This window comes from Leptonychotes weddellii, chromosome 5, assembly GCF_054177405.1.
Source record: "Leptonychotes weddellii isolate Sample4059 chromosome 5, ASM5417740v2, whole genome shotgun sequence".
Classification (NCBI taxonomy): domain Eukaryota; kingdom Metazoa; phylum Chordata; class Mammalia; order Carnivora; family Phocidae; genus Leptonychotes; species Leptonychotes weddellii.
Genome location: NC_138373.1, coordinates 117,502,211 through 117,527,524, shown reverse-complemented (window position 1 = coordinate 117,527,524; position 25,314 = coordinate 117,502,211). Strand labels below are relative to the sequence as shown.

General features: G+C 34.6%; 1 protein-coding gene across 10 annotated transcripts in view; it reads right to left on the bottom strand.

The window, feature by feature from the left end:
* Positions 1 to 25,314, bottom strand: part of CNOT2 (CCR4-NOT transcription complex subunit 2) — a 118,956-nt gene that overhangs the window by 66,425 nt on the left and 27,217 nt on the right. For 5 of the 10 annotated variants that reach the window (XM_006732339.3, XM_081822067.1, XM_081822062.1 and 2 more), the window contains one exon: positions 5,437 to 5,579. The exons of 1 other annotated variant lie outside the window; for it this stretch is intronic. In XM_006732339.3, the coding sequence (XP_006732402.1) occupies positions 5,437 to 5,484 (48 nt within the window). In that variant the 5' untranslated portion in view covers positions 5,485 to 5,579. Of the gene's footprint in view, positions 1 to 5,436; positions 5,580 to 25,314 lie in introns of those variants that run through there. 4 more of the 10 variants (XM_031027033.2, XM_081822066.1, XM_081822061.1 and 1 more) reach the window with 2 other exon arrangements.

Here is a 25,314-nt window from a genome sequence, read left to right as displayed (position 1 = left end):
CTAATGTTTTAACTTTCTGTTTAATGATGAACACATTTGATATTTATGACTGAGGCAAACTACTTAAATGAAAATATTTTTCTGAAAGAGTATTTCACAGTATTTCATGTGTAAAACCTATGGCCTAAGTTCCCAAAAGGAGTACCACAGTGAATACAGGAATGCTGCCAGATATTTTAAATCTTGAGGAAACACAGCATTATCTGTCAGATACCATGCTAACTACTACTATAAGTGGCTTAAAACAGAGCTTTCAGTTACTTCTTTTGGCCTAGGGGCACTGTGAAAAAGTTACCAAGACACTAAGCACACCATATACCATGTATCTTGGTGAAACTTGGCTTTTTGGAAAAAAATCATCTCATTCAATGATTTCAGAAGATGAGGAAAAGAAGTATCAGAAAATATAATGCAATCAAAGAAAGCCTATCCTGTAGTAATGAGCCAACCAATGAGTACCTTGGGAATTCATTTAACTTTATGTTCTTGGTTGGCCAGAGGAAGAAAAAAAGAGGCGCCAAAAATAACAAATAAATGCCAATTTATTAAGAAAATATTGAAGTCATGGAGTCAAAAGGACTTCTGTTGTTGATAACGAGATTGTGACATAAGCGGAAGCATCACATTCAAGAGTATAATTGTAAGAGCAACCTCATTGTGTAACTGCAAGTGAACAGTCATCCATTTTGAGTTTTTTCTATCCCCTTGCTTCATCTCTGGCTACAGACAATAGGTTACAGCCATTTGTTTGTAGGAGTTTCAAGAGAAAAGAAGAGTAAGCTGTGAGCCAGTTCATTGGTTTCAGACATATTTTTGAACTAATTCCTTCCTCAGCTAACCTCTTCATCTTAACCCAATGCCAAAGAGCAACAATGATGAAAGCCTCCATCTTTCTGCTCTGGGTATCAGATCTACTCTGACAACTCTTGAATTGCTAAGTACCCATTTTTAAAAAATTTTTGTTCATTTTATTAAGTATTCTTTATATTATGTATCTTTAACATACTTTAACCTATTACAGATTCTAAGATGCTTTGATGTTGGTGCTGTTTTCAGTCATACCAGAAGGTAACCATTCATTAATGGTTATAAGCTATTATATTACAACTATGACTCTAAGCTACCATGGTGTAAGATGTATCCGGACAGCAGAAAGACATAAATTTTCAATAAATTGTAACTTAGAATAAAAAAACCTGGCATTTCATTCCTTATTTACATTACATTTTTACTGCAGTACAAAAGATAAAAATGTAATTTGTATACAGTACTGTGTAACTGTCTTGCAAACCGAATGGAAACACATCTACTGATGCATTTGTCTGTGTTAAGATAATTAGGCAACTTGTTTTTTAAATGCTTTATATTATGCAAAAATATAGTCAGATAGGTATTGAGTTTTTTAGCAATACCTGGGAAATCGTTCTGTGTGGGCTGGAAATTCATTGTTTTTTTTTTCCTATATGAAATACCGAACTATACAGTACCACTTTCCCCAAAATCATCACACAACACATAAAGGAAAGATGCACCTGTATATACTGAAACACACACATATAACAAAACTATAAAAATAAAAAGAATGAAACACAAAATTCAAGCTAGTGATTACTTCTGGGAAGGAGGCAGGGGAAGAATGATGGCACATGGAAACTTCCCCATTAAGTACAATATGCAAGCTGCAGAAAAATGCATATTTGTTAAGAACAAAGACAACAAATTACATTTGCACCTATATAGTCACTTAAAAAGATCTGAAAAGATGCACTAAACAGTTACAGTAAAGTTTCACATTCTATTTTATATATCCGTTATTCTTCAAAGCTTTTGCAATGCACACCTCTATAACTTCTGTGATTTAAAAAATTAATAAAAAGGAAATAAAGTATTTAATGGCAGGGGGAAGGAGGAGGAAATGGCAATACAATCACTGCCATAGTAATGTGACATGTTATATTCCACAAAGTTAATGCAGCATTTTAGACTGTGAGGTATTTCTTCAGGAACATATGGACTGGGATGCATTAGAGCCACATAGATAACACTGAACCAACCAACATGACATGATCAATGACCTCATATTATAAAAAGTTCCATTTGGAATAACATCTAAAAATCTTGGAAGTATCAGTAGTATGTTACCCAGCACACACTACACTTCTTCCTTTCACTAATGTCCTTATTTTAATTTTATTGAAACAACATGCATTAAACACCTATTATACACCCAAGATCATGGTAGGTATTGGCAGTACCAAAATAAAAAAGACATGGCTCCAGTTTTCAAGAAGCTTATAACCTACAGTAACACTGCAATGACAGAAAGCTCTACATCTGCATTGTCTGATATGGTAGCCATTAACAGCAGGCAGCTGTTAGGCATGTGAAGTATGGCTAGCGCAACTGAGAAACTAAGTTTTTAAATTTTAAGTTAAATGAATTTAAATTTAAATAGCCACTATGGCTAGTGCATACAGTATTAGACTGCACAGGTCTACAGAAAGACAAGGACAAATAAACAGATAACTACAATGTATTATTATCAGCACTAAACTAGAAGTAGTACAAAGGCGATGAGAGCAAGGAAAAGGAGCACTGAACTCATCAGAGAAGGATTTCTGGGAGTACTGATACCTAATTCTTGAATCATTTAAACAAAGGTGAGGCATTACATGAAGAGGAACTAAAACAAATAAAGGCTTAAAAGTGTAAAAGTGTACGGGAGGGGGATTAAAATCAGCTTTATATTCCTAACTGAAAAAAATTCATACTAGGGAGTCAGAGGAGAGACACTGGAACTTGTGGAAATACTGTATAGGTTTAGGAGCTTGATTTTATTATATAAAAGAGGGAAAGCCACTGATGAGTTAAATTAGTAATTAACGTAATTAACATGGTTAGATTTGTACATACTTATAGCTGAAGTAAAGTAGTGTAAATTAAAGGAAGATAAGAAAATACTAGCAAAAAACATTCCCTGGAAAAAGCTTGACAATCCTTCCAAAAAAAGAATGCGCTATGAATCACTTAAATAATTAAATTCTCAGCTGACCTAACATAGCAGTCTAAGCAAATAAAACTCAACTACTCTATTCAAACTCCAAAAACTTAACTGGGCCTAAATTTATAGAAAGAAATGAAACAAAGTAAATACCAGTATAAAAATCAATACTTCAACCAACACCCATTTGGAAAGTCAGAAGTTTTTAGCACAAAGGTGAGGGAATGCATATTCTTAAACTAAGTTCCTAAGGCTTCAATCAGGTCTATAAGGAAATGAAAATTAGAGAAATATTATCCTTCTTGTTAAACTCTGGAATATTAGCCTATTATTAGGATGTTTAAATATCACTATAAGACATCAAGTACCCTTCAAAAACATAAACCCTCAAAGCTAAACTGAGTGCAAACATCGGTACAAAGAAATCTTACTTTACCCATGAAAAACAACAAAATTCCTCAAAATGGAATTTTTAAAAATCTAAACCCTTTCATCTCAGCATATACAAACTTTTAGTGCTACCCATGAAAATACAAGTGATTTATTTAACATTCCTTTGAATTTCCCATATGCTTTTAATAATATGCATCAACATCAGATGGGAAATTATATTTCTATACATGTACTTTTCAGGAGATGTTTCAAAAATAAAATAATTTTACAACGGAAATTTAAACAGTTGTTTCCAAGGATATTTCAACATGCATTAAGTATCACTAAGTAACAACAAAAGAAAAAGGGGAAAATATTTTCAGCCAGAAAAACACTAACCAAGAATTTTTTCAGGTAAGTTAAAGAACCTGGATTAGTTATAAATAATATAACTGGAACAACAGAGTATTTTTAGAGCAGAATGAGCAGGAATTAGGAAATCTCTTCATGTGTAAAATATAATTTCATTTTATTATTTTCTTAAATATAAATTTTGGAATTCTGTATTAAGATGATTCCATGAAGTAAATTAACCATACTGTGTAATCATACAAAAAGTTCTATACTTACACTTTACAAACTTGATTATGAGTACTGAAAAGCCACATAGCCTAGCATCACAATATTCTTAAAATAAATATTATTTAATTAAATAAATAATTTTTAAAACCTATCAAAAGATGCAACAGCCCAAGCAGTGTGACCAATTAAAATCTTATGAGTCAAGGTAGTTGGAAGTGGTTGTGAGGAAGGAAGAGCTATATAGCAAGTATGAAAATTAGCAAAGGCCATGTTGGTCAAGTCTATGAGAACTCTGAATAGAAAGATTACAGGGAGAACTGATTCTGCATAGTCACAGCTGTGGCTTATTAAAATCATAACACTGGCAAGAAACTTCAGACATGAAGTTAAGTGAAAGGAAGGATAATTTGACACTATTTTTATTAGGCACAGTGCCCAAACCAGAACCTAAATCTCATAATCAAAGGCTCTTTGCTATTAACACCATGAAAACCCATTCACAACTTTTTCCACTATTTACCTTTACAATTTGAGGGAAGAAAAGATTAACCGGGCTAAAATAAGTAATTAGCAGATAAATGGTCAGGAATCAAAGCTGTTATCACACTAGTTACCTTCAACAGTCTACAGGGAATGAAACTAGTAGGTGACAGGGACTGAGGGAAGTTGAGTATGTATCCGTGCAGAAAGCCTAAAGCTTATTCCTACTTGAGCTGTGAACTATTCTGTATTCTGAATCGCTGTGTAATTGGGTGATAAGTTATTACCAAATAAAGGAGATTCTCTTTGAAAAAATTAAATTTAAAAAATGTTTTTTAAATCACTGCTTCATACCACTATCTTTCACCTTCTTTTAAAACCTAAGAAAGAAAGAGGAGTATTACACTTCAACCATCCTTTCAGCACCCTTACATGCTACATAGGGAATGGATATTATTAACCAACTTAATAAATGACAAAACAAGAATCTAGCATTATAAGGATAGCAAGCTAATGAGAAATTCAATAGAATTTGGGTCTCTCAGCGCCCTGGGATTTGCACTTCTATTTCTTTTATATTCTAACCAATTGTATCTACATTTCTGTGATGCTCTATTACCCTGAATATAGCCTAAGAGTTCAGGTTTAGTCTTCCAGGAATAATTCATATAAAAGTAATCAGCACTTTGTTTTACCGTATACTAGCTTGGAACCCAGCATGGAGTCATAAATTGTGTATCAGATAATCTAAGTTTTGACATATACATGAAGCACCAGAAAAATGTTTTGACATTAAAAGAATATACATTTATCATAGCATGATTTATTTTGAAAAATGTTCCCAACTATTTCAACTGTCAAAGCCAACACATGTATTTTAAATTATAAGCCAAATTTTTCAAATTGAAGTGTATCTAATCTGCTGGTGTCAGTTAAATATAACACATTAAACAGTTCAATGCAGCTATATGAGAAAAAGGAAAAAAAAAAACTGATCTTACCTGGTAGTTTCTTTTCTCAGATAATGTATGTCCATCAGTCCTCACCATAGAGTCGTGTCCTTTCCTCACAGTACTGGAGGCAATCAAATACAACTGTCACTCAAGGGTCGTGTCACAGGAAGGACCGCCCACCAGTTCTCCCTCTAGAGTGGAATTATCCAAAAGCCGTCAAAATTACTAACATGTAAATATATGAACAGTAGCAAAAATATCCAATATGATACATAGAAAACAAAAACAAAAAGTAATTTTTATATATCATAACTGATCTTCCCCTTAACCATCTAAGGAGGGCTACAGTGGCAGATACTTTGAGAAATTATTAAATATAAAAAACTCTTCCCTCCTACTTCTACTCTCCCCCATTAAAACTGTCCGCCAGACCTCACACACTAGGAAGACACTTTACGGTGAATAAAAAAATGGACAGAAAAATTCAGCCCTCAACGGACGTATTTTTTCTTTTAAATAGTCTCCTCTTAGTCTCAGAAATATCCAATTAATTTAGATTCAGTCATGTAATTTCAAATCATTCTCCTCCAAGTGCTTGTTTATACAGCTGTTATTCATTCAGTTTATGAGGTTTATTCCTATGCCATAAGACTGGAATACATCATATATTCTCAGGATGATAAGTAGATGTGAACTTAATTCAATTTTCTATTAAAATTTACTCCATGGAAGAGGAGCAACACATGCCAACTTTCTGGATGCCTTTGTCCTTCAATCTGCCAATTTTGTACATGCTCTAATAGAATTTATTTTTTCACATTAAAGCAGAAAAATAATGGAGCTCATTTCCTAACCTGGACAGATAAATAAATCCAAAATGATGAGGCACTGTGCACTTCAGGTACAAAAAAAAAAAAAAAAAAATCATTGAAGCAGAGGTGATAGTCCCTAGAAATGCTAATTCATAAATATAAACTGAAAACAAAAGACCAAAAATGGTATCTACAAAGAATTTGTAAACACTCTTTTCAAGACCAATGTCCCTCATCTAAGTTTTAGTAAAATGTTTACCCTAGTGAAGTAGTAAGTATACCTATTAAACTAATAATAGTTGCTAATCACTAGAAATTATATTCAAATTTACAGCAATTTAACATCATGCGAAATTTACTCTGTGAGAGGATAATAAAAACCTCTAATTTAAATTCATAATAAGTATGAATCTATTTTATTAAAACCAACCAACACACACACACATACACATGGATTATCTCTAAATGTTTTCAAGGAAAATAAATCATTGAAAATTAATATTATTACGTTTAAATTTTAAAAAGAATCCACATAATGAAAACCTGTACTGAAAACCTATATTCCATCTCTGGTTTTATATTTGATCACAAACACAAATTTAGTGGGTGTTATATTTTTACTTAATTTTGACCATCTTACAGTGTATGTTTGGCTGAAATACTTTAAGATGCCTGGCTCTAAGCCAAAAATGTTAATTATTCATTACCAATTTATATGTACCACTGATATTAAGTATGTCTCTCTCAAAAATAACAGAGACTTTTTACATCATAAGTATATTTAGTGCCATAAATGTAAGCTTTATCATCTCTCAAGGAATTAGGTTATTCATAAAATAAAATTATCAAGTGATGTCCAAGAACAGTTAAGTGACACACATTCAGCTCCAACTTAAATTTTAATGACTGTTACAAAATGAGAGCAAAACTATTTTATTATGCATCCCATAAAAAACATTGGCCCCATTTTAATGTTAATGTTTTATAAAATTAATAATTTAAAACACTACTTGCCTTAACTATTAATCTACTCATGGAAACTCTGAATTCAGTGGATAATAATGTAAAGTTTCAGTTTTTTCTTACAGGGTAAAAATGTTTCCCTTATTAAATTAGTTATGTTTAAATTAAAATGCACGCTTTACCTTCAGATTATGCTAGTTTCATTAAAAGATGTTAGAAATCTAAAATCAGGCAAGGTAATTTTCAATGTAATTTAATGTATGTTAGCATAAACTAACTATATAGGTTATAAAAAGACAATTAGGACTTTATATGCTAAATAATACCTTAATTAAAAGTAAAAGTTATTATTTAATCTCTAAGCTTGCCAGCTAAAAGAAAAGTATTAACTTTGGAACACTATGAATTTTAGTACAAAGGAAAAACTTGTTTTTGTTCATTTGTTTCTCCCTCTTGGGATAACTTCAAGTATTTCATGGCTTAGGGTTTCAGTCGGCAGCCACTATATGCTCTAAGGATTAGATGAATCAATATTCTATATATTGATCAATAACTAAGACTCATCATCTCCTTTTGATAAACAAAGGGAAAAATGAATGAAGGTACTCTGTTTTCTTCTAGGTAACATAAAGAGCTAACATTTGTCACCATTATCTTGTATTAAATAAAAATGTTCAGTAATAGATGGCACTGATACTCACTAGGAATAAAAGGATGCACAATAGATAAAAGAGAATGTAAGTATATATGTAAGAGTATGTGAAAAGGAACAAGTATGAGAAAACATGCCCTCTAGTTGCCTACATTCACTGAACTTTATACACTGGTTACGCTACAAAGTCCTAAATATTCAAAAGTCAGAAAAGACAAGTATTTATAAAACTACAGTGAAATTTTCTATAAAGCAGACGCCTTCCAAGATGGAAAAACAGAGACTATATTTATCCTCCTGTGTTAAGTAACTAGAAAATTAAATAAAATATATAAAACAGTGATTTTCAGACAACGGACATCATCTCAGGATGTGTGTCCTGAGACAGAACAGAAAAAAGAACAAATGAAGTAATAAGCCCTACTGCTTGTGGAAGTATGAGGCTAAAACACAGGAGGGGGAAGGCAGAACCCAATCAAAGCCTAATGGTTTCAATGAGTTAAAGGAAAAGAATCCAGAGCTAGGGGAGACACCAAGACAGCTAGAATTTGCAGGGCATATGAAGAGAAGGAAGCTGCAGAGAAAGAGCTTCAAAGATCTGAAGACAATCAGATTGCCCTCAAGGTTTTAGCTGAGTAATTACCTGCGTACACATGTGAAAAAACTATTGAATCTGGAGAAAAAGCCTCTGAAAAGTAGTCAGACCAATCCTCAGAATTCATGTTCCCATCAACTGGAGTAGGACAGTTTTAAGACATGAAGTACTGAATAGAGTTCAGAAGCTAATAAATGCATGAACAATGAAACCGAATAAGCTTTAGACTAAGGATGCTCTGGACCAGCAGTAACAAAGTTAAAACAAGCCTCAAGAGGATGAAGCTACTTCTCTCTCTTTTTTTTTTTAAGATTTATTTATCTGAGATAGAGCGAGAGAGTGAGCACAAGCGGGGGGAGGGGGGGGCAGAAGAAGAGGGAGAAACAGACTCCCCGCTGAGCAGAGAGCCTGATGCAGGACTCGATCCCAGGACCCTGGGATCATGACCTGAGCTGAAGGCAGACGCTTAACTGAGCCACCCAGGTGCCCCGGATGAAGCAACTTCTAAGTGCCATAACTGTAACCCAAAACAAAAGCCAACAATACTTAAAATAATACAACACCCTCCCATCATTAAATAATATAAAATTAAATGTCTGGCATCCAATCAAAAATTACTAGTCATGATAGAAGCAGGAAATACACCCCCAAACAAGGTGAATTATAATAAGCGGAAAGACCAGCAATGATACAGGCGACAGAATTAGTAGACAAGGAGATTAAAACAGATACTGTATATGCATCCCATACATTCAAGAAGATAAAGAAAACTATGAATATGGTAACAGAAATGCAAGGGCATGGAAAAGACGTAAGTTAGCAACACAGAGGAATTTATGGTGACCGAAAAGTTCTGTATCTTGCTTGTGGTGGTGGTTATAGGACTCTACACATTTGCTAAAATACCACCAGAATGATAAAGACATACCAAAAAAAGTAAGAGCTTGCAAAAACTGGTGAAATCTAAGTTTGACTTGTAATCTAGTTATACTGTGTCAATTTCTGGTTTCGATAATGCACTACATAGTTATGTAAGATGACATCATTGGAGGAAGATAGGTGATGGGCATATGGAACTTCTCTGTGCTATTTTTGCATCTTCTTATGAGTTTATAATTACTTGAAAGTTAAAAAGATTTTTTTAAAAGGCTCAAACTGATCTTCTAGAAATAAAAATTCAATATCTGTAATTAAACATGCACTGGATAAGATTAACAGCAGTCTTTTCTAAACTTTAAAGAAAAGTTTAATGAACTGAAAACACAGCTAGCAATAAAAAAAAAAAAAAATCCAAAATTAAACACAGTGAGAATAAAAGGAACTGTGGGACAATGAAATGAGGGACAATAGCAAGTGAGACAGTGAACTATTGGGCAATATTAAGTAGCCTAATTTTTTTTTTAAAGATTTATTTATTTATTTATTTTGACAGAGAGAGAGACAGCGAGAGAGGGAACACAAGCAGGGGGGAATGGAAGAGGGTGAAGCAGGCCTCCCGCCGAGCAGAGAGCCCGATGCGGGGCTCGATCCCAGAACCCTGGGATCATGACCCGAGCCGAAGGCAGACGCTTAACGACTGAGCCACCCAGGCGCCCCAAGTAGCCTAATATTAACGTAACTAGTGCCCCAGAAAGAAAGAGCAGGAAGGATAGAAAACAATGGCCACATTTTTCCTAAATCTGATGAAAACTATACTCATAAAGAACTTCAACAACCTCCAGAGAGAACACCACCACCAAAACCCTCATAATTTTAAAGTCAAGTTGCTGAAAAACAGTTAGAAGTCTTAAAGCAGACAGAAGAGAGAAAGAAAGTACATACACAGAGAAAAACAACACAGAAATGACAGCAGACTTCTCATCAGAAACAACGCAAAGCAGGGGAGAGTGGATCAACATTTTTAAACTACAGAAAGAAAAATATCTATCAACTAAGAATTCTAAATCCAGGGGTGTCTGGGTGGCTCAGTAGGTTAAGCATCTACCTTCAGCCTTCATTTGCCTTAACCATCCTGGGATCCCAGGGTCCTGGGATCGAGCTGCGCATCGGGATCCCTGCTCAGCAGGGAATCTGCTTCTCCCCCTGGCTTGTGCTCTCTCTCAAATAAACAAACTCTTTAAAAAAAAAAAAAAAAAAAGAACTCTAAATCCAGCTAAAATACTTTAAAAAATGAAGACAAATACAGCCACTTTGGAAGAGTTTGGCAGTTTCTTATAAAGTTAAACATAAGACTTACCACACAACCCAGCAACTGTGCCCCTGGATATTTACCAAACTGAACTAAAAACTTAACGTTCATATGAAAACCTGTTCATGAATGTTTGTACCAATGGAGATGTCCTTTCAACAGATGAACAAAATGGTATATCTATACAATAAAATTCCACTCAATAAAAAAGAACAAGCTATTAATTCATGCAATACAAATTTTAAATGTATTTTGCTAAACAAAAAGGCTGTATATTACTTTTTCAATTCATATGACATTCTGGAAAGGCAAAACTACAGGGACAGAAAATATATCAGTGGTTGGCAGCAGATTGGAAAGGGGTGGGAGAAGCGACTGACTACAAAGGCAGACACACGGAGAAACTTCTAAAGAGAAGGAACTATTCCATATAGCACTGACGTGGTAGATAGTTAACGCTATCCAAGTGTTAAAATCCATAGAACTTCACAACATAAAGAATGAACTTGAATGTGTGCAAATTTTAAAAATCAACCAGGAGGTTAGAAATGCAGACCTCAAAAAATATTAATGGTATCATAAATATATGAAGGGGGTATGGGAAATGTGTTAACCTAAGTAACTTTAGAGAATGATGTTTTGACCACTAACTGTAAGAGGGAAAAAGAAAACTCTACATAGTGTATTCTAGTTGGTAAAGTGATTCATCATAGTTAATAATTTTGAAACTGCTATGCATGTACACTGGAGATAAACATGAAGTAAAATAGTGGTTGGTGGGAACCAGATTTCTCACTATCAGAATAAACTATGCAGCACTGGGTTAGAGTCAGAAACATCTCTATTGGTATCAGTCTGTTCTCAATTATAAAACACTTTAAATAAAGTAATTGTTCAGAACATTACAGAATAGATCATCTCGCTGGTATATGTCACTTGAAAATAGATTAAAAATTGATAAAATGCTAGGTGATTAACAAGTATGTCAAAATTATATTTTAAAAGATAAGCTTGATAAAAGGGTTTTTAAAAGATTTTTTAACAATGTAAACAAAACTTATTTTTTTAAAAGGCTCCAAATTTTATTGAATATTTGCAACTAAGTTATTTATCTCTAATCTTTTTAACAGACTGGTCATAGAATTAAATGTCAGGAATGCACAGTACTCTGTGTAACACATGTATCACTAATGTCTACTCATGTGCAAAAATTTCTCAAACTCAAGATACTTTTAGAATAAATTATTGAATACACCAGTATAAATGGAAAAGGATAAATATTTTACACCTCCCTCCTCTGTGCTCTAAACCCTTAAAATAGATTAGTCATGCTATCAGCTTAAAATCTGACAAGAAAATATAAATCAAATCTTAATATGAGAAAAAAAACAAACAAGTAGGCTATTCATTCTAGATGTTTCCCGAAATCAGAGCCTAATAAAAATAAAGCATGTAATATCTAGAATAAATGATAACTGAACTCCAATTTTTCTTTCTGAAAAAAATTTCTCAAAACAAGGAATCAGTGATCATGAGTAAAATCCCTAGAATATACTTGATTGAAGACTGAAAATAGTTATTAGCTTTATTCTCTGTGTTCCATTAAATTTTAGATGTGACATCATCATATAAAAATGTATACCTTGAATGGAGCAAGAAACAGAAAATCTGAATTCTAGGATTAGCTTATCAATTTCTCCTCTCTGGCTGCAGTTTCCTAAGGAGTTCGGGAACTGTATCTAAAACATCTGTAACTTGGCAGTCTTAACCAACTCAACTTTTAAACTACAATGTGAATTTGGTCAGGTTAAGACGGTTGAACCAGTTGGACAGGCTTTATTACTTTTTTTTAAAGGGGACACTATATTCCAAGTTGACAATTAAAACCGACTACCAGATGGGACTAATTTCACTGGAGTTCAATAAAAGCTGAAGAAAGTGCACTTAGCCATTATCTTGAAAATATTAGGGTTTCTCAAATTCCAGAATTACGTAAAGAAACTTCTTGTAAATAGGAAGACTGTAGTTATGTTATGAATTTATTTTCTGAACTAATTTTTGGTTCAATCACATGGATAAATGTTTTTAATATTCTGAGTTCATGATTTGTGGTACATACAAGAAACGTGGACAGATGAAACAGAAATAAGTAAAACTCAAGAATTGCAGTTTCATACCAAACTAAGTCTGGGAAAATTGCCACATTAACTAAAAATAGTTTATCTGAATGTTTTAATAATACAGGTTTCATGGGTTTATAATTATCACGTAAAATGAAAAGTTGCCTATATTTACAAAGAAAAATAAAAGTAAACTGACAGTATTCTCTTGAAATCAATTTACTCTCTGGTTGTCATACTTTCATATTTTGTAATTTAATTTGGTGTGTCTTCTATTTTCTGTAGTGGTAGCCTTCCTGATGCACTACTTCTAAAATTCTGTGGAGGTCTCTCACATATATGCCAAGGAGGATTCTGGCCACGAGAGACACAGAATTTACTATGAGTAGAAAAATCAGTAAATCATCTAAAACACCCAGCATCTCAAAACAGAAATTTTCTACTACCAAGTCTTAAAAGGCCCAAATAAAATGAAATACAATAAAGACAGTCCCATTGAATTTAAATGACAAAAGTTCTTAATTTTTGAACCACAAGCTTGGGAATCAAAAGCTCCTAATTTTAGGCTTAAATGAAATTAAAGTTCAAACTTAAGACAATCAAGGGCCTTCTAATCTTCCTGCTACCTGAAAACTTACATATGTTTACACAAATTGTTTAACCTCTGAGTAATTTCATTTCTTCACAGGAAGATAAGATCTACACAATCTAGCTCATGACTATGATCAAATTTGTAAACCAGATTTATGATACATAAAACTTCATTTAAGTAACTGCTGTTTGAATTAATTGACCAATCAAATGTGTAAATGGCCAAATTATTAGTACTTACTAATTTTCTGCCAGTTTAGAGCTAAAGAAAGGATTAAAATTAATGAATGTTTTAAATCTTTCATTACAATTAGCTAAAAATCCACAAAGGTTTCCAAGGATTGAAGTAGCTATTGCCAAAGCAGTGCCTCTAAAATAAGACCCAAGTCATATCAGCTTCACAATCTACTGTGTTGAATTAACAGAACTCGAGTGTCCATTCCAAAGGAACTTGCTAAAGTTACAATCTATAATTAAAACTCCTTAAAATATATAACAAGTCCCTTGTTACTCTGCCTCGTAGAATGGTTGTAAGGTCATTAAGTATTGATTTCATATCAGCAATTAAAAATACCACATGTGAACCAGAAATCTGAAAAATGCAACTCTACTATATGAAAAATTTGTATAGGTAATACTTATTTTTTCTCATAATAATTTATACAAGCTGTTGATTCTAGTGATAACATGATTATCAAAACTGACTAGTTCATATCCACTGCTTAGACCTCCCAAACTCATAGCAACTGATTAGGCTTACCAAATTATCTCTGAAAAAAATGATAATGAAGTGATAAAGGAAAACCATGCGGCTTCTTATAAAAAGTAATTAAAAAGTTGCTCTTCAGGGGCACTTGGGTGGTGCAGTCGGTTGAACAGCCAGCTCTTGATTTCAGCTCAGGTCATGATCTCAGGGTCCTAGGATACAGCCCCAAGTTGGGCTTGTCACTCAGCTCGGAGTCTGCTTGAGATTCTCTCTCCCTCTGCCCTCTGCCCCTCCGCCCCTGAGCATGCACATGTGCAGTCTCTCTCTCTCTCAAATATTATTTTTTAAAAAGTTGTTCTTGAATAGATCTAACAAATCAATCATATATTTTTAACTCTCAAAACTATTTTTCCAATTTTCATAACAGAGAAGTAAAGCTTAAGTAAAAGAGCAGAAAATAATTATAAATGCCCATTTACAGAATAGTCAGTGAACACTAACTACATGAACACTTCCCAAACCCCTCAAAGTTTAGTTTTTATACAAAAGAGGCAAATTGTACACAGTTTTTTGTTTGACGGGCAAGGGAATGGCCAAGGTACTCTGCAGAGACCTGGTACATGACTATCTAGGGCACTAACAGAGAGGAAGAGAAATGGGCATATTTATAGAGGAAGAAATAGGCTAAAGGATTTATACTGTTTTTAGCACAGGATGCAAATAAAATCACCTAGAGATTTTAAAAAAAAATACTGATGTCTCCCCTTGCCCCTACTTTCATTAATTGGACAAGGATGGAACCTGGTCATTAGGTGCTTTTTAAAGTACTCCAGATGATTCTAATGTACAGCCAAGGTTAAGGCTATTAGGGGTAAGACTGTACAGGAAAGTGAAATTCAAAAGTTTTCATCTCAGTATAAGTACTGACCAAAAACAAACACTATAAATTAAAGGTAGTTTAAGAGCATTGTTCATTTCCTTTGCATGCCAATGTGCCCTTTTCTTGCCTCTTATTCCTACCTCTGAGAAATAATGGTAAGCCTTAAACATTAATTTTTAAAATGTTTTTAAAAGATTTCTTTGGCTGAAATACACTCATTATTAAGTTCAGAAGTGGCTAATACAGGAAAGTATATGCAAACATTACAATAAAACTTGTTAGAAGAAATTCCTAACACAGTATAGGTTTCCCTCCTCACTATCTTAAAGTTTGCATTATGCCACTTCGCTTTTACAAAAGACCTATATCAGTATCTGCTTTTGCTAACTGAAAGAAATCCAAAGAGGATTTTCATTTCTAGGAAAAGGTAATTGTTTCTTTGCTTTATGTTGTTTCGCTTAGGTAAGGTTTCGTAGGAATGCTCTACTTTCAGATAGCAGGGGAAACCGGTACTGAGGCTTTATTTTTATTTGTTTTTTTAGATTTTATCTATTTATTTGAGAGACAGAGAGAGCACAAGTGGGGGGAGGGGCAAAGGAACAAGAGGAACTGCTGAGCAGGAGGCTGGACTCAGGGCTCCATCCCAAGACCCTGAGATCATGACCTGAGCCGAAGTCAGACGCTTAACCAACTGAGCCAACCAGGCACCTCTGTACTTAGGTTTTAAAAATATGTCCACAGGGTGCCTGGGTGGCTCAGTTGGTTAAGCGACTGCCTTCGGCTCAGGTCATGATCCTGGAGTCCCAGGATCGAATCCCACATCGGGCTCCCTGCTCGGTGGGGAGCCTGCTTCTCCCTCTGACCCTCCCCCATCTCGTGCTCTCTCTCTCTGTCTCATTCTCTCTCTCAAGTAAATAAATAAAATCTTTAAAAAATAAAAAATAAAAATATGTCCACAATCTTAACATTCCTTCCTAGAAATGTAGTATTACCTATCATTTGCCAAGTATTAGGCACTGCACACTAAATACCTTATCTGTGTAATTTCCTTCAATCCTCAGAATAATTCAGTAAGGTAAACATTACCATTCCTTTTGTACAGATGAGAAAACAAACAGAGTAAGGTCAAGAACTAGTAGTAAGTTAACTAGAAGTAACAAGGCCAGAATTTGAGTTCATACCCACCTGACTTGAATCCAAGTCTTAACCACTATGCTTTACTACTTCTCATATATATTTTTTCATGAAAAATTATTCTGCATGAAACCATTTCAAGAAATTCTAGCTGTCAAATAATACTTCTCCTCAAAAGTCTCATTCTTCTGCTACAATGAAGAAATCAGCAATGGGGAGGAAAAGTAACAGACATTACTCAGCTGGAAATCCAAAGTTCAGAAAGACCATGATCAGGAAGTACCCATAATACCATTTCAGACACAACTTCAGAAGCTAAGCAGAGAAAAAACAGGCACTAACAGCTAAACTCTTTTGTTTAATTTTAAGGCTGGCAGATTATTCTCATCAACCGAGGTCTTGCTGTCTGTCTCAGCCACAGAAATGAATAAATTCAACGTATCTTTTATCTTTACACAATTCTTCATGAAGAATTCATAAATTCCTTTAGAAATCCACTTTCTACATCTCTATCACCACCACCATAGTTCAAGCCATAATTATTTCTTGCCTAATTGGTCTCCCTCTATTGTTTCCTCTAAGAACCATCTACCAACCAATCTGGTCTAGGTATCAGGACATTTTGCTATCTAGGAGTCAGATGAGACAAAACAAGCAATGGAAATGGAGGCGCAGCAGTGAGGGAGATGAAAACCAAGGAGGGTATGTAAATATGTTCAAAGTCTACTGGGAAAAGTGGTCCAAGGAAGAGCATAACAAATTGTTTCAAACACTGCTGATTAAATGTGTGTGTGTGTGTGTATACACACACACACACACATATATATATACACATATATAAAGATGGAAATTAATCTTTGGATTTAACAGCATGAAAGTCAATGGGTAATCCTCACAAGAATAATTTTGTTGGAATGGTGGAAATAAAAGCACTGAATGGATCGGATTCATAAAAGAATAGAAAGAAAAAAAACTGGAAACAAAATCTAGACATCCTTTTCAAGGAATTTTGCCATAAAAGTGAGGAGGAAATGGAAAATAGCTGAAGGAAAATGTGGAGGCGAGAGAATCCTTTTATATGGTAGGAAAACTTACAGTATAAAGGAAAAAGCTGATGACACAAGATAGAGGGAGTAGTAGAATGAAGAGCAGGTATGGAGGGTATCTGTAAGAGATACAGGCCTTAGATAGGCAAAAGCACATATCATGAGCATCATCAGAGTGAAGATAGTAAATGGGTACAGATTCAGGTATGTGGATAGAGCTTTCACTAAGTACAGCATTTCTCATCTGGTTGCTTCTGTTTTCCATCTTCTTTTTTTTTTTTTTTTTAAGATTTTATTTATTTATTTGACAGAGAGAGGCACAGTGAGAGAGGGAACACAAGCAGGGGGAGTGTGAGAGGGAGAAGCAGGCTCCCCGCCGAGCAGGGAGCCCGATGCGGGGCTCGATCCCAGGACCCTGAGATCATGACCTGAGCCGAAGGCAGACACTTAAAGACTGAGCCACCCAGGTGCCCCCCATTTTCTTAATAAAATGAGAAATTAAGTCATCAACTCAGAGTGAGGATATAAAAAGTATTAGATATTTAAGGAGGGAGAAAAAGTGTGAAGAGTTCTAAGTGTTCTAAGAAAGTAGGAGAGTGAAGAGATCAGAGGAAATACTGCCACATAGAACTGCCAAGGAGCCCACTTACAGTTGATATTCATCATTTTGCTCTTCTCCAGCCACATGCAGCTGCAGGGAGCACAGAATTGGTAGGTGGCAGAAGTTGACTTAACCAAAGCTAGTGAGTACAATGAAGCATGAGAAAGAAAGGAGATTAAGGGGATAGGGCAAAAGAGTAATCATAATGATTGGTAAGAAAAGAAGTGAGGATGTATCTTACCATTTGCCTACATTCTAGCCATACTGGCTTTCTTTGGGACTCTCAAACACACCAATTCAGTTCTCATTTTAGGGCCTTTACTTTTGTTGCTCCTTTTCAATGATCTTCCCGTAAATTTTCACATGCCAGTTTCTTGACACTCACATCTCTGCTTAACTGTATCTTTCATAAGAGAGTCCTTCCCTGAACATTCACTCTCTGAATTTTGTTCTCATGTGTTTACTATGTCCACCCCCTTAGAATATAAGCTCCTTAAACAGAGAAACCCTATTTTGCTTACCATTTAAATACCTAAAATGGTGTCACATAATACATACACTTTATTGAATGAGCCACAAAAATATGCCAAATCCTGGGGCACCTGGGTGGCTCAGTCGTTAAGCGTCTGCCTTCAGCTCGGGTCATGATCCCAGAGTCCTGGGATCGAGCCCCACGTCAGGCTCCCTGCTCCGCGGGAAGCCTGCTTCTCCCTCTCCCACTCCCCCTGCTTGTATTCCCTCTCTCGCTGTCTCTGTCAAATAAATAAATAAAAATTTTAAAAAAAAAATATGCCAAATCCTTTACTAAGTTTAATATCTAATGGTATTAAAAACACCATTTTCCTTAAAAGGACTGCAGTAAAAGCATCTTGTCTGGTAAGAACAAGATCAGTAATCACAGGTTAATTTTAAAGTTGGCTGCCGCAAATATCACCCCAAAAAATACATACTTTGCAAATATAATGCACATTTATTCCCCTTGATATTTTAACGCAGGACTAGGCCTTTTCTTTAAGTTTAGGATTACTAATTAAGTTATCACATGATCTTTTTGTATTAACCACATCTATAATGCATGTCTTAAGATTTCCAGTTTTGGGGCTCCTGGGTGGCTCAGTCGTTAAGTGTCTGCCTTCAGCTCAGGTCATGATCCCAGGGTCCTGGGATCGAGCCCTGCATCGGGCTCCCTGCTCTGTGGGAAGCCTGCTTCTCCCTCTCCCACTCCCCTCTGCTTGTGTTCCCTCTCTCTTCAAATAAATAAAATCTTAAAAAAAAAAAAAATTCCAGTTTTAATCTAGTTTGAAGTTGAACAAGATCTTAGAGATACTTAAGTAACAATCTTTCTGAATTTTTATAAATATTTTCTATTTTTTTGGGTAATTGTCTCACTATATAGCACTACTAGTTGACTGCATTAACAGTCCTTCTCGCTTGTGAATGCTACGGTTGTTCACATGTTCAACCTTTTCCATGTGTGTTGGGTAAAAATACTGATTAGTCTAAGCCAATATGATAATGCTACCCACTTCTCAGTAAATGATTTATGGAAGGGTATTTGAACCAATTCTGGCCACTGAAACATCTGAAGGGAAATCTAATGGTAGGATGTTAAGAAAGGGGGAGAAAACAGTCTTTCCCCCTGAATGTTGTCATATCAGAATACCCCATCTAGAACTACTTACTGAAGTCATCTCGTAACCATGATGAGAGTTAGCTCAAGGAGAGTAAGATATTCTAACTGGAAACAGAAAGAAAGATATTGGCCCTGGTGTTAATCATGTAGCTGCTGCATTAACCAATAAAAAACTAACATTCCTCCAAATATCTGAAAAAATTAATTTTCCTTACTGTTTAGCTGAACCAAAAGCTTCCTAAACCTTTAGGCTTATCTAAACCATTTATCCATTAATAATTTTTAAAGCACTTTTTGTAAAGTCTTTCCAAAGCATCCACCTTGTTTTTTATTAAAACAATTCTTTCTACACTTCTATTTCAGTAGCTTAGGTCATATTTAGACTACAAATTATATTAACACAGCCATAAAAACTGATTCTTAGGCATATAACTAACCTGACAGGAGATAGATACAAGAGTAAGCTAGAGTAGTTCACTAGCTGTTAAGTGCTCAGAATACTATGGACTATAGGAATTTGAAGCAATGGTTTAAAAGAGCATGCAAGTTAAGTGGAAGTTTGTTAAGAACATCAGTCACAAACACATTTCTGTATATAATAGATTCGATATATAACAAATAAATATTGTCTTTGAGGGGAAAATAGCTTAAAAACCCTATAAAAACTTAGGACATATGTTTCCAGGAGAGAAACTAAAATCAGAGAAAACCTAGAGCCAAAGAACTAAGAATATGAGCCTATTTAGTCTCAACTCCAGCCAAGCAGCACAGAAATAAAAGAACACAGAATCTATAAAGAACCTTTACCCCGATATGTATTGTTTTACTGCTAATGAATTGAGAATACTGATAAAATTCTGCAATTCAAAATTTTCAGGCAATAAAGACAAAATATATTATTTGTTTTATTTGCTTAAGAGCCAAGTTCATTTTATCATGTGTCATATTAAGGATAACTATAGCAGTTTGCCATTTATAAGGGATATTTGTATCCCCATTTAAGAAATAACTAGATACATTATTTCAAATAGAAATCTATCACTTTGAAACAATTATTCAGTATTAAAACAAAGATCCTTGATACTAATAATAATCATACTCTTCTAACTTCCTTCCAAAAATAATTACTGAGCTCTACCATATGCTAGGTAGTAAACAAATAGTAATAGTATAAGAGAACTCAATGAAAAACAGCAATAAGAGACACAAAACTAGAGAATTTATTTCTGTAATAAAAACTCCACTTGTAAATATCCTGGGGTCAGAAACCATGTTTCCAAATTATTCTCCATTGAGTTATAATGCAATGAGTAACACAAAGTTACAAATGTCAGTAATAGTCACATCTTAATGATAACATTCCTTCACTAAGAAATGTACTTAATATATATTAAACATAATTTAAAGTTTACCTAACATAATAAACAATAACTTAAATGTCTTGGTGGCCTGATAGGAGCAGAAGTTCTTAAGCTGGGGGCGACTGGGTGGCTCAGTCGTTAAGCGTCTGCCTTTGGCTCAGGTCATGATCTCAGGGTCCTGGGATCGAGCCCCGCATCAGGCTCCCTGCTCCGCGGGAAGCCTGCTTCTCCCTCTCTCCCCCTCCCCCTGCTTGTGTTCCCTCTCTCGCTGTGTCTCTCTCTGTCAAATAAATAAATAAAATCTTTAAAAAAAAAAAGAAGTTCTTAAGCTGGATTCTACAAATCCTCAGTCTGTTGATGAAATGCAGAGGGTGCGTGAACTTGAATAAGAAAGAAATTACATCTTTATTGTACTAACCTCTGATTAGAATTTAGTATTTCCTTAATTAAAAATGTAAGCAACAAACTATAGCAGTATTAGTTATACCTGTGACTTTTTTAGACTTTGTTACCATTAGAAACCAGATATTTTCCTATCATTTTAAGTTGCTTCAAATCTCAAATATTCATTTATGCATTACTAGATTAAAAACTGTACACCACTAGACTTTGATATATGCATTACTGAATCTATTTGATATTAAAAACATTCTAATGCATAATTAGATTCCTCATAGGCATATACATTTAATTTTGCATGATTAAGATACTACTTCAGGAAGGGGTCCACATGCATCACCAGAGAGCAAACCCGTTCAAGGCCCAAAAAGGGGTAAGAATGCCTAGATTAGAATATCAGAACACAGATTAGATTGTTTGCAGAGGGTAATGCCAAAGAACTTAAGGACTGAAAAAAGCCTCAGGATCATATTTAATTAAAATTCAGAGAAGAGAAATTGTGGGACTTAAGTGCCTTCTTCAAGGTCACACACCCAGCTATTTAGTAACAGGGCCAGAAAAACCAGAATCTAGGTTTTCTGATTCACAAACTAAGACTAAACAAACTTTGATGTGATTGGGATATAAAAGAGCAAGACAGGGCAAAGACAACTCTGCAAATACATGCCAAAAATTTATTAGAAAAGAAATGAATTACACAGGAAGAAGAGCTAGTTTGAAAAAGAAAATGATTGGTTGAGGTGTTAAAGTGTTTTAAAATATATTCTAGGGGCTTCTGGCCAGCTCAGTCAGAACAGCATGCAACTCTTGATCTTGGGGTTCTAAGTTTGAGCCCCACGTTGGGTGTAGAAATGACTTAAAAATAAAATCTTAAATAAAAATAAAAACAAATTCCACAGCATGACATGCCAACACAAATGTTGAAAAAAAACAGAAAACAAATAGGTGAGACCCCTTTTGCATACTGAAGGCAAAGAAATGTTCTGAACATCTGAATATTCTAAACATTATTAACATATACTGTCTCTCCCACTTTTCCTGAAACAGGAACTTCTCAGTCTGTTTTCCCACTTTACAGAGAAATGGGTAGAGTGAAAATTTTACTCCCTTCCTGATCTATCAGAATTACAACAGCATACGCACAATAGTAAATATCAAATAACAGCTGGAATCAATGTCAGAGAAAAGAAAGCAGAAACTGGCAAACGAGGGAGTCTCTGAGCCGCCTAAAGAAGGTAGTTGCTACTGCTCATCTCTAGCTAAATGCTACAAGAAATATCAACCCAGAATTCTAGATGGAACAAAAGTAGCCTTCAAAAATGAAAATGAAATAATACATTTTCAGCTGAAAGAAAACTAAGATAATTCATCATAAGCAGACCTGCTCTGAAGAAAGGAATTTTATTTAGACAGAGAAACAATGCCAGAATTTCATGAACAACAAAAATGGCAAATATGTGGATATGTATAATAGATGAGGAGTTGGCAAACTCTTTCTGTAAAGGGCCAGCCAGAGAATAAATATTTTAGGCATTGCAGGCCAAACGGTCTCTGTTGTAACTAATCAATTCCGAATTGTAGAGCAAGAAAAACCATAGACAATACATAAACTAATAGGTGTGGCTGAATTCCAATAAAATTCACACAAGCAGGTGGCAAGTTGGATTTGGCCTGCAGTAACATTTGCCAATCCCTGCAACAGACTATGCTTTTCTTCTTAAATTCTTTAAACTATGCGAAATAATCTAAAGCAAAATTTACATCACTGTCTAAAGAGGTATTTGAACCGTGTGGATGTGATCCAACAGCTACAACACAGAGGAGGGTGAAGAAAGGAAACTACATGGTGACAAGATTTCTAAATTCTATTTCAAATAGTAAAATATAAATTTTAAGTGCAGGTTAATATATAGCTGATTAACATATATTCAACACCTAACCCCTGGTACCTCTGAATATAACCTTATTTGACATAAAGCCTTTGTAGATGCAATCAAATTTAAAAGAGGTCACACTAGATTTGGGTGGGCCCAAATCTGATGACTGGTATTTCTGCAAAAGGGAGGGAGACATAGAGACATACAGAGCAAAAACCCCTCAGTGAAGATGAGGCAGAAACTGGAGTGATACATTTATAAGCTAAAGAATACCAATGATTGGTGACAACCACCAGAAGCTAGAAGAGGCAACGAAGGATTCTTTCCTAAAGCCTTCAAAAGGAACATGACCCTGCTCATGCCTCCATTTCAAACTTCTAGCCTCCAAAATGAAGACACAATATGAATTCTATCTACTGGAAAAAAACTGAATTCACAGTTAAACCTCCAGGCCCAAATAGTTTCACCAGTGACTTCTACCAAACATTTAAAGAATACCAATTCAAGACAACATTTTCCAGAAAAGAGAACAGGATGGATTACTTCCAAAGTCATTCTTATGAGACCAGCATTATATATTGATCCCAAAAGCAAAGAGAATTCAGGAAAAGAAAAACCTTAAAAACGAATATTCCTCCTGAACATAGATGCAAAAATTTCCTACACAAAAATTAGCAAATTAAATTCAACAAAATATCCAAATATTAATAAAGAATGAACAAATAAAGCTTATTCTGGGAATATACTTGCTCTCCTTTCTTCTCTCAGTTTCTTTAAATAATATGAAATCATATGAAGAAATAATATATTGTTGGGTTTATAAAATATATGCCTGTAATATGTATAACAACAGCACAAAAAAAGAAGAAAAAATAAAGCTACATAGAAATAATATTTCTACATTTCACTGGAATTAAATTAGTGTTAAGTCTGAAATAGACCCTGATACGGTAAGATGCATATGGTAAACTCTAGTGCAACAACTAAGAAAATACAAAAGAACGTAGTGAAAATATCATTAAAGGAATTAAAAGGTACACTGGGACGGAGGGGGGATACTTGATGCAAAAGAACGCAGTAAGGAGAAATTTAAAAAGCATGAACACATACAAGAAAACAAAGCAAAATGGCAGACACAGGTTACACTACATCAATAATAAATAATATTAAATGTAAGTAAACAATCCAACAAAGGCAGTGTCAGACTAAAACATCAGAACAAAAAAATTACATGCTGTCTACAGAAGACACACTTTACATTTAAAAATGCAAATAAATGGAGGGTCACCTGGGTGACTCAGTCGGTTAAGCATCTGACTCTTGGTTTCAGCTCAAGTCATGATCTCCCCATTGAGAGATCAAGCCCCATGTTCGGACTCCCCACTCAGCAGGGAGTCAGCTTCCCCTCTGCTCCTCCCCCCCTGCTCACCTGCGTGTGTGTGCACTCTCTCTCTCAAATAAATAATTCTTCAAAAAAAATAAAAAATAAAAATGCAAATAAATTGAAAGTAAAAGGGTGGGAAAGATATATCATGAAATGCTTCTACAGCCAATATCAAAGAAATGGCTGCCTATGTTCTTCTAGGACTTTTGTGGTTTCAGATCTCATATTAAGGCCTTTAATACTTTGAGTTTATTTTTGTATATGGTGTAAGAAAGTGTTCAGTTTCTTTCTTTTGCAGACAGCTGTCCAGTTTCCCTAACACATGTGCTGAAGAAACTTGTCTTTTCCCCATTGCATATTCTTGCCTCCCATGTTGTAGATCAATTGAAAATATACGTCTGGGTTTATTTCTGGGCTATTCTGTTCCATTGATCTATGTGTCTATTTTGTGCCAGTATCATACTGTTTTGATTACTACACGTTTGTAGTATGTCTTGAAATCTGGGATTATGATACCTTCAGCTTTGTTGTTCTTTCTCAAGACTGCTTTAGCTATGTGCATCTTTTTTGGTTCCATACAAAAGAATTATTTGTTCTAGTTCTGTGAAAAATGTTAGCATTTTTAGAGATTGCATTAAATCTATAGATTGCTTTGAGTTGTACAAACATTTTAACAATATCAATTCATCCGATCCATGAGCATGAAATATCTTTCCATTTGTTTGTGTCATCTTCAATTTCTTTCACCAATGTTTTTATAGTTTTCAGAATATAAGTCATTTACATCTTTAAGTTTATTCACAGATATTTCATTATTTTTGATGCAACTGTAAATAGGATTGCTTTCATAATTTTTCTTTTTGCTACTTCATTCCCAGTATTAGAATTTCAACAGATTTCTGTGTATTAATTTTGTGTCCTGCAACTTTACTGAAATCATTTATCAGTTCTAGCAGTTTTCTGGTGGAGTTTTTAAGGTTTTCC